A 10142-nucleotide genomic window follows, 5' to 3' on the forward strand; every position below is an offset into this window, starting at 1 on the left:
ATAGAGACAAGTGGGAAGTCACAGACTGATAGTGGGAGGGGCAGCTTCACCAGCAGCGCAGAGTATTACAGGAGAGGGGTGTGCTGAACTATTTGGGGGGGCAACTGCTTGAGCTCTGCTTGTGATACAGACAGTGAGGACCTGGTGTGAGGGCAGAATTATAATGTAAGGAGGGGGACAGAGACACTTGGGATGTCACAGAGTAAGACAGCAGGATCACCAGCAGCACAGAGGATTTCAGGAGAGGAGTGTGGTCTTATAGGGGCAGTGACTTACCCTTCTATATTCTGAAGTGGAGAATAATGAAAGTCAAACAAATCAGAAAACATGAGATTTTTAGAAAATATTTATTTAACAAACATCCTAATGATAATATAATCCATCAGTTATACAAATACAGAAACGGAATGAAAAATACACTGAAAATACAAAGTAAAATAAATAATAGATAATTTAAATAAATAATACAAAACATCTAAAACATTGTAAACACATTGGTGACACTAACCAGCAGCATCTTCAAGGGTTAATAATGTTACATTGTATCAGTATATTCACAGTCCTCACTACTTGTCCTGTAATCCCAGATTATCAGATTATGGGCATGGCTGGAATATCAGAAGGCACAAAGCGGAGGTAAATATCAGGAAATTATCCTAGAATGATGTCGATCAGAGAAGAGTCTCCTGCAGGTCATAGCGGCGCTCCCCATCTTTACATCAACAAAGGAAGTCCTAAACACAGAAAACAAAGAGTTAATAGGATCACTCACCTGTCCCCAAGTGTCAGCGTGTCCCTGTCCTGTCCCCCAAGTGTCAGCGTGTCCCTGTCCTGTCCCCCAAGTGTCAGCGTGTCCCTGTCCTGTCCCCCCAAGTGTCAGCGTGTCCCTGTCCTGTCCCCCCAAGTGTCAGCGTGTCCCTGTCCTGTCCCCCCAAGTGTCAGCGTGTCCCTGTCCTGTCCCCCCAAGTGTCAGTGTGTCCCTGTCCTGTCCCCCCAAGTGTCAGCGTGTCCCTGTCCTGTCCCCCCAAGTGTCAGCATGTCCCTGTCCTGTACCCCAAGTGTCAGCGTGTCCCTGTCCTGTCCCCCCAAGTGTCAGCATGTCCCTGTCCTGTACCCCAAGTGTCAGCATGTCCCTGTCCTGTCCCCCCAAGTGTCAGCGTGTCCCTGTCCTGTCCCCCCAAGTGTCAGCGTGTCCCTGTCCTGTCCCCCCAAGTGTCAGCATGTCCCTGTCCTGTCCCCCAAGTGTCAGCGTGTCCCTGTCCTGTCCCCCAAGTGTCAGCGTGTCCCTGTCCTGTCCCCCAAGTGTCAGCGTGTCCCTGTCCTGTCCCCCAAGTGTCAGCGTGTCCCTGTCCTGTCCCCCCAAGTGTCAGCGTGTCCCTGTCCTATCCCCCCAAGTGTCAGCGTGTCCCTGTCCTGTCCCCCCAAGTGTCAGCGTGTCCCTGTCCTGTCCCCCAAGTGTCAGCGTGTCCCTGTCCTGTCCTCCAAGTGTCAGCGTGTCTCTGTCCTGTCCCCCAAGTGTCAGTGTGTCCTGTCCTGTCCCCCAAGTGTCAGCGTGTCCCTGTCCTGTCCCCCCAAGTGTCAGCGTGTCCCTGTCCTGTCCCCCCAAGTGTCAGCGTGTCCCTGTCCTGTCCCCCCAAGTGTCAGCGTGTCCCTGTCCTGTCCCCCCATAGTGTCAGCGTGTCCCTGTCCTGTCCCCCCAAGTGTCAGCGTGTCCCTGTCCTCTCCCCCCAAGTGTCAGCGTGTCCCTGTCCTGTCCCCCCAAGTGTCAGCGTGTCCCTGTCCTGTCCCCCCAAGTGTCAGCGTGTCCCTGTCCTGTCCCCCCAAGTGTCAGCGTGTCCCTGTCCTGTCCTCCCAAGTGTCAGCGTGTCCCTGTCCTGTCCCCCAAGTGTCAGCGTGTCCCTGTCCTGTCCCCCCAAGTGTCAGCATGTCCCTGTCCCCCCAAGTGTCAGCGTGTCCCTTTCCCCCAAGTGTCAGTGCGTCCCTGTCCTGTCCCCCAAGTGTCAGCGTGTCCCTGTCCTGTCCCCCAGGTGTCAGCGTGTCCCTGTCCTGTCCCCCAAGTGTCAGCGCGTCCCTGTCCTGTCCCCCAAGTGTCAGCGTGTCCCTGTCCTGTCCCCCCAAGTGTCAGCGTGTCCCTGTCCTGTCCCCCAAGTGTCAGCGTGTCCCTGTCCTGTCCCCCAGGTGTCAGCGTGTCCCTGTCCTGTCCCCCCAAGTGTCAGCGTGTCCCTGTCCTGTCCCCCCAAGTGTCAGCGTGTCCCTGTCCTGTCCCCCAGGTGTCAGCGTGTCCCTGTCCTGTCCCCCCAAGTGTCAGCGTGTCCCTGTCCTGTCCCCCAAGTGTCAGCGTGTCCCTGTCCTGTCCCCCAAGTGTCAGCGTGTCCCTGTCCTGTCCCCCCAAGTGTCAGCGTGTCCCTGTCCTGTCCCCCAAGTGTCAGCGTGTCCCTGTCCTGTCCCCCAGGTGTCAGCGTGTCCCTGTCCTGTCCCCCCAAGTGTCAGCGTGTCCCTGTCCTGTCCCCCCAAGTGTCAGCATGTCCCTGTCCTGTCCCCCAAGTGTCAGCGTGTCCCTGCCCTGTCCCCCAAGTGTCAGCGTGTCCCTGTCCTGTCCCCCCAAGTGTCAGCGTGTCCCTGCCCTGTCCCCCAAGTGTCAGCGTGTCCCTGCCCTGTCCCCCAAGTGTCAGCGTGTCCCTGTCCTGTCCCCCAAGTGTCAGCGTGTCCCTGTCCTGTCCCCCAAGTGTCAGCGTGTCCCTGCCCTGTCCCCCAAGTGTCAGCGTGTCCCTGCCCTGTCCCCCAAGTGTCAGCGTGTCCCTGCCCTGTCCCCCAAGTGTCAGCGTGTCCCTGTCCTGTCCCCCAAGTGTCAGCGTGTCCCTGTCCTGTTTAAGTCATATATATATATAAACTAAAATAATTACATAAAATATAATTAATCAAATACAAAAACAAAAGAAAAAGTAAAAGAAAACCATGAATACTGAACAATGGTTATACATCTAACAAAATACATAAAATTTGATAAATAGATAAAAGGTATCAGATCTCTGAGGTTCTGTCTGGTAGGCGGCCGGTGCCAGCGCTCTGTTCTCCCCCCGCTCCAGGCTTATTACAGAGACACAAGATAATGAAGCCTCATTATAGACAGTCGCCATCCCCCGATACGCTGAGCGGCGCCCTGACATTAGCGGGATGATGAACCTCGCTCCTCTCCGGCCGTCCCCCGTAATAACCAGATACGAGTGTAATAAGGGAGCGCCGGCACCAGCCAGGTCCGCCGCTAATGTGTTCATTCCACCCAGGTAGCGGCAGAAAACGATGTTGATAGAAAACACGACGCCGTCGCCGCGCTGATTAACAATAAACAAGTCAGATGTTATTAGCGGAAGCGATGTCAGGCTAATTGTAGGATGTAATGGAAAGAGGGGCGCAGGGCTCGCTACACCCCCGCACGTTCGCTCTACTCAAGGTTCTGCAGTCTATTACGCCGCGGTTGCTTTTCTGCCCATTTCCAGTTAGAGGCTTAAGTAAAGAGCGGGAGCGGTGATACCCGGCTACACTCAGGGGAGATACTGCTTACACTCAGACTTAAGGTTGTGTTAAAGGGGAACAGTCAACATTTTGTCCCCTAAGGACCCATAGCCTTAGGCGCACACAGCTAACTTTACATAGGTCGCTATATAGAAAAAACATTATATGACTTGTATTCTGCATTGTGTAGCAGTTTTTCCCTGCAGGATCATATAGAACATTATAGAAAAGTACTGACCTGTGCTGATGTAAATAAAGCACCGGGGGTGAGATAGAAACTTACTACTAGCTCCAGCAGCCTCTATCCCTGCCTATGTCTCGTCAGCAGGATAATTGATGACATGATACAGAAGTACTGACCAATATTGATGTAAATAAAGCACCTGGGGTGAGATAGAAACTTACTACAAGCTCCAGTAGCCTCTATCCCTGCCTATGTCTCGTCAGCAGGATAATTGATGACATGATACAGAAGCACTGACCAATATTGATGTAAATAAAGCACCTGGGGTGAGATAGAAACTTACTACTAGCTCCAGCAGCCTCTACCCCTGCCTGTGTCTCTTCAGCAGGATTATTGATGACATTATATAGAAATACTGACTGATACAGATATAAATAAAGCACTTGGGGTGAGATAGAAACTTACTACTAGCTCCAGCAGATACTACCCCTGCCTGTGTCTCTTCAGCAGGATTATTGATGACATTATATAGAAGGACTGACTGATACAGATGACAATAAAGCAGTTGGGGTGAGATAGAAACTTACTACTAGCTCCAGCAGATACTATCCCTGCCTGTGTCTCTTCAGCAGGATTATTGATGACATTATATAGAAGTACTGACTGATACAGATATAAATAAAGCACTTGGGGTGAGATAGAAACTTACTACTAGCTCCAGCAGATACTATCCCTGCCTGTGTCTCTTTGGCAGGATTATTGATGACATTATACCGAAGAACCGTCTGATACAGATGTAAATAATGCACTTTGGGAGAGATAGAAACTTACTACTAGCTCCAGCAGATACTATCCCTGCCTGTGTCTCTTTGGCAGGATTATTGATGACATTATATAGAAGTACTGACTGATACAGATATAAATAAAGCACTTGGGGTGAGATAGAAACTTACTACTAGCTCCAGCAGATACTATCCCTGCCTGTGTCTCTTTGGCAGGATTATTGATGACATTATACCGAAGAACCGTCTGATACAGATGTAAATAATGCACTTTGGGAGAGATAGAAACTTACTACTAGCTCCATCGTCAGGATCATTGATGACACTATACTGAACTACTGACCCTCACTGATGCAAATAAACCACTCTAGGTGAGATAGAACACTTACATTTGGCTGCTGCAGGCTCTGTCTTTGTATCTCAGAAGAATTGGCAGGATTATAAAGTATATCTAGAGAAGAAAGTTCTGTGCTAATTTCATTAAAGCACTTGGGGTGGGAAAGAAACTTGCTACTAGCTTCAGCAGCCTTGGTCTGTGACTCTGTGTCTCTACTCATAATTCCCCTGGACTGGTCACCTAATTCCCCCCTGTAGTTCCCCCTGCGGCCTGTAGATGTCACTGTTATGTTTCCTATAACCTCTTGATCAAGAGTGACCCCTGCTGGTGGAAAACGGCAGAAAAAAAATCTGAAAATCTAAAAATAATAGCCATGAATGTAACAAACGATCCTCACCTTCATATTTTTTGTGCTTCCTTGGTCGTAGAAGAATTCAAAAAATCACAAATATTGAAAAAGTTGAACAATATACAATAAAGAATTTGGCAAAAATGTTTAAAGAAATGTCCCCGGACATCAGAAGAAATTGATCTTGAAAAATACAATATGAAAAAAAGTCAATAAAAAAACTGATTGCTTTAAATTTTTTCTTTGGTGCTCAGGCGTAGAGCGTCAACATCATCCACTGCAGAGAAGAAGAGGAGAAAGATAAGACACAACAATAGCACAAAATGTCCAAATATTCTCATACTTTTAGACACCGACTTAACTCTATAATCCTGACTGATGCTCCAGAGTGACACCTGCAGTAATTATACTGTAATCACACCCTAACAGTATGTATATTATACTGAAATGTCATCTATAAAGCTGCAGCTACCGTACGATGTGGAGATTATACAAGTAGTCACATTGTATATAGGGGCAGTATTATAGTAGTTATATTCCTGTACATAGGGGGCAGTATTATAGTAGTTATATTCCTGTACATAGGGGGCAGTATTATAGTAGTTATATTCTTGTACATAGGGGGCAGTATTATAGTAGTTATATTCTTGTACATAGGAGGCTGTATTATAGTAGTTATATTCCTGTACATAGGGGGCAGTATTATAGTAGTTATATTCTTGTACATAGGGGCAGTATTATAGTAGTTATATTCCTGTACATAGGGGGCAGTATTATAGTAGTTATATTCCTGTACATAGGGGGCAGTATTATAGTAGTTATATTCCTGTACATAGGGGGCAGTATTATAGTAGTTATATTCCTGTACATAGGGGGCAGTATTATAGTAGTTATATTCCTGTACATAGGGGGCAGTATTATAGTAGTTCTATTCCTGTACATAGGGGGCAGTATTATAGTAGTTATATTCTTGTACATAGGGGGCAGTATTATAGTAGTTATATTCCTGTACATAGGGGGCAGAATTATAGTAGTTATATTCCTGTACATAGGGGGCAGTATTATAGTAGTTATATTCTTGTACATAGGGGGCAGTATTATAGTAGTTATATTCTTGTACATAGGGGGCAGTATTATAGTAGTTATATTCCTGTACATAGGGGGCAGTATTATAGTAGTTATATTCCTGTACATAGGGGGCAGTATTATAGTAGTTATATTCCTGTACATATGGGGCAGTATTATAGTAGTTATATTTCTGTACCTAGGGGGCAGTATTATAGTAGTTATATTCCTGTACATAGGGGGCAGTATTATAGTAGTTATATTCCTGTACATATGGGGCAGTATTATAGTAGTTATATTCCTGTACATAGGGGGTAGTATTATAGTAGTTATATTCTTGTACATAGGGGGCAGTATTATAGTAGTTATATTCCTGTACATAGGGGGTAGTATTATAGTAGTTATATTCCTGTACATAGGGGGTAGTATTATAGTAGTTATATTCTTGTACATAGGGGGCAGTATTATAGTAGTTATATTCTTGTACATAGGGGGCAGTATTATAGTAGTTATATTCCTGTACATAGGGGACAGTATTATAGTAGTTATATTCCTGTACATAGGGGGCAGTATTATAGTAGTTATATTCTTGTACATAGGGGGCAGTATTATAGTAGTTATATTCTTGTACATAGGAGGCAGTATTATAGTAGTTATATTCTTGTACATAGGGGGCAGTATTATAGTAGTTATATTCTTGTACATAGGGGTCAGTATTATAGTAGTTATATTCTTGTACATAGGGGGCAGTATTATAGTAGTTATATTCTTGTACATAGGGGGCAGTATTATAGTAGTTATATTCTTGTACATAGGGGGCAGTATTATAGTAGTTATATTCTTGTACATAGGGGGCAGTATTATAGTAGTTATATTCCTGTACATAGGGGGCAGTATTATAGTAGTTATATTCTTGTACATAGGGGGCAGTATTATAGTAGTTATATTCTTGTACATAGGGGGCAGTATTATAGTAGTTATATACCTGTACATAGGGGGCAGTATTATAGTAGTTATATTCCTGTACATAGGGGCAGTATTATAGTAGTTATATTCCTGTACATAGGGGACAGTATTATAGTAGTTATATTCCTGTACATAGAGGACAGTATTATAGTAGTTATAGTCTTGTACATAGGGGGCAGTATCATAGTAGTTATATTCCTGTACATAGGGGAAGTATTATATGTAGTTTTCTCCTTAGAGGATAATTCCTTTCTTCTAAGACATGAGAATTAGTGATTCTGGTCTCACCTCGGCCTCATTTAGGTAGATTCCTTTTCCATCTTTGCTCAGGTTCTGAAAGACCTCTGCAGTCAAGAGAGAAAAATTCAATATGAGAACATAATAGAGGAGATTTCTGTATTCGGGTCGGGCTCTGGTTTGCATTATTTTCCTGGAGACATTTCGGATCTTCACTTGAAATTGTCTGACAACCTAAACCAGACTCTGACAACCAGATCCTGATGTCCCCCTGTACAGGTGAGCGGCCGGGAGAATAATGCAAACGCTAAGAATCTTTCCATTGTAGCAAAAGATATAAAATAGCAAAGCAAACAGATACAATGTATCGTCCGAGCCCCTGCAGATGGAGGACAAGCAGCGCTGAGTATTCTCTCTGCTCCCCAATAATCTCATCATTATCACCATTCACAAGTTTTTGTGGACTTTGTTGGCACATTGTACATGAAACATTCCATAAAACCTATTGCTCTCCGTTATCAGCCATGATAGAGTTGTGGTTATCGAACTTTTACTTCAATATTTGTGAATTCTTTTGATAATTTATACAAAATATTTATTGATTGTTATTTGTATTTATACATGAATTAACATATATAAATGTTTTTATAGATTAAATATATGGATATCATTGATTGAATTTATTTCTAACATGTAGTTATTATTTTATAACAGAACAATTCTATGTATATATGAATAAATATGAATATATATATACATATACATACATATATATACAGGAGGGACATAGGGAAAGGGAAGCAATTACCATTTTTCCTTGGGAGGACTTTAATATTAAAGGGAACATGTCAGCAGGAGTGATTTATGGGCTAATATTCTAAGATATTAGCTTCTCTAAATCTACTAGGGCTGCATCCTCACACTGCTGTGCTCTGTGCTCTCTGCAGCCCGTGTTAAGTATTGACCTTGGAGAGCTGTGTAATCAGACCTTTGTGTATGTTGTTAGTAGCAGCAGGACTGTGATATAAGGATTTATATTCCAGGATTGTACTGGGGGCGTGTCCTCACACTACTGTGCTCTGTGCTCTCTGCAGCAGGACTGTGATATATGGATTTACATTTCCAGAAATGAGTCTTCTCCTAGCGCACTGATTGTCTGGATTTACTGTTTACGAACCTCTACTCTCTCTGGAAACTGTAACAGGCATCTGAATCAATACTACAGCAGTCACTCAGAGGAACGATTTAATGCAGAGAACTAAGTGCACAGCAGTGTGAGTACACCCCCCAACACACTAGGAGAAGCCAAAATCCTGCAAAATACATTCATATTTCACAGTCCTGCTGCTACTAACAACATACACAAAGGAATGAATACACATCTCTCCAGGGACAATACCTAACACTGGCTGCAGAGAGCACAGAGCACAGCAGTGTGAGGTCTGATTACACATCTCTCCAGGGACAATACATAACTCTGGCTGCAGAGAGCACAGAGCACAGCAGTGTGAGGTCTGATTACACATCTCTCCAGGGACAATACATAACACTGGCTGCAGGGAGCACAGAGCACAGCAGTGTGAGGTCTGATTACACATCTCTCCAGGGACAATACATAACACTGGCTGCAGAGAGCACAGAGCACAGCAGTGTGAAGTCTGATTACACATCTCTCCAGGGACAATACATAACACTGGCTGCAGAGAGCACAGAGCACAGCAGTGTGCGGTCTGATTACACATCTCTCCAGGGACCATACATAACACTGGCTGCAGAGAGCACAGAACACAGCAGTGTGAGGTCTGATTACACATCTCTCCAGGGACAATACATAACACTGGCTGCAGAGAGCACAGAGCACAGCAGTGTGAGTAGTATACAACCCCAGTACAATCCTGGAATATAAATCCATTTATCACAGTCCTGCTGCTACTAACAACATACACAGCAGTATAATTATACATCTCTCTAGGGACAATATCTAGCACTGGCTCCAGTCTATCCTGTCTCACCTGCTGACAGGTTCCCTTTAAGAGTCAGGACTTCCATCTCAGATGTTCAGGCCACAGAAATCACTGCAGCCAAGTCCTAACGCCACTAATATTTTTCGCGTAGAGTGGAAACCAGATGTAGCAGAGCTGAATCTATTATAAACTTACTGGATACATTCTCAGCTCTGCTACATTGTGGAGCAGCCACTGGTTTCTTTTAGAAATGCCAGCAGCCCCGGTGCCCATAGCAGGGGGTGTAGTGTCCGGTCCCTGCGTCCTACCTGTACCGCTGACTATGGTATAATATGGGGAAGGGACGGGTTGGACCAGAACCGGATGAGGTTGGTGGAGTTGGTGGAGTTGGTGGCAGTGACATTGTACGGCGGAGCCGAGGAGACGGTGCTGGAGGGAGGAGGACACAGCGAGCGTTACCGGACAATGCAGGACTGAGAACAGTATGGGGCACTATGACTCCCAGCCGACTCCTTGTCCCTCTATGAGACCCCCATTCCTGGCCTGCAGACCCTGGAGCCTACCCCACTGGGTCATCACTCATCCAGATTACTGCTGGGTGACCCTGCACTTCACCGCTGACCCGACGGGTCACTACAGATTTGTACAGTCATATTGATTGCACAGACCTGAACACTGGGATTTATTAGATGCCTGTGTCTTTAAGAGGGAGATATAAAGGGTTAATGGGGTTAGGAGACGCCTG

The 10142-nt window shown here is 45.3% G+C and overlaps 1 protein-coding gene across 1 annotated transcript in view; it reads right to left on the bottom strand.

Annotated features, from left to right (window-relative positions):
* Nucleotides 1-385: 385 nt before the first annotated feature.
* CAPN14 (calpain 14) overlaps nucleotides 386-10142 on the bottom strand; it is a 46796-nt gene continuing 37039 nt past the window's right edge. Inside the window, exons 21-23 of the mRNA XM_072139984.1 lie at nucleotides 7485-7540; nucleotides 5214-5442; nucleotides 386-734 (exon numbers count right to left, since the gene is read on the bottom strand). Of these exons, the coding sequence (XP_071996085.1) occupies nucleotides 5416-5442; nucleotides 7485-7540 (83 nt within the window). The 3' untranslated portion in view covers nucleotides 386-734; nucleotides 5214-5415. The remainder of the gene's footprint in view (nucleotides 735-5213; nucleotides 5443-7484; nucleotides 7541-10142) is intronic.

The sequence above is a fragment of the Engystomops pustulosus genome, chromosome 3 (genome assembly GCF_040894005.1).
Source record: "Engystomops pustulosus chromosome 3, aEngPut4.maternal, whole genome shotgun sequence".
Taxonomy (NCBI): Eukaryota; Metazoa; Chordata; class Amphibia; order Anura; family Leptodactylidae; genus Engystomops; species Engystomops pustulosus.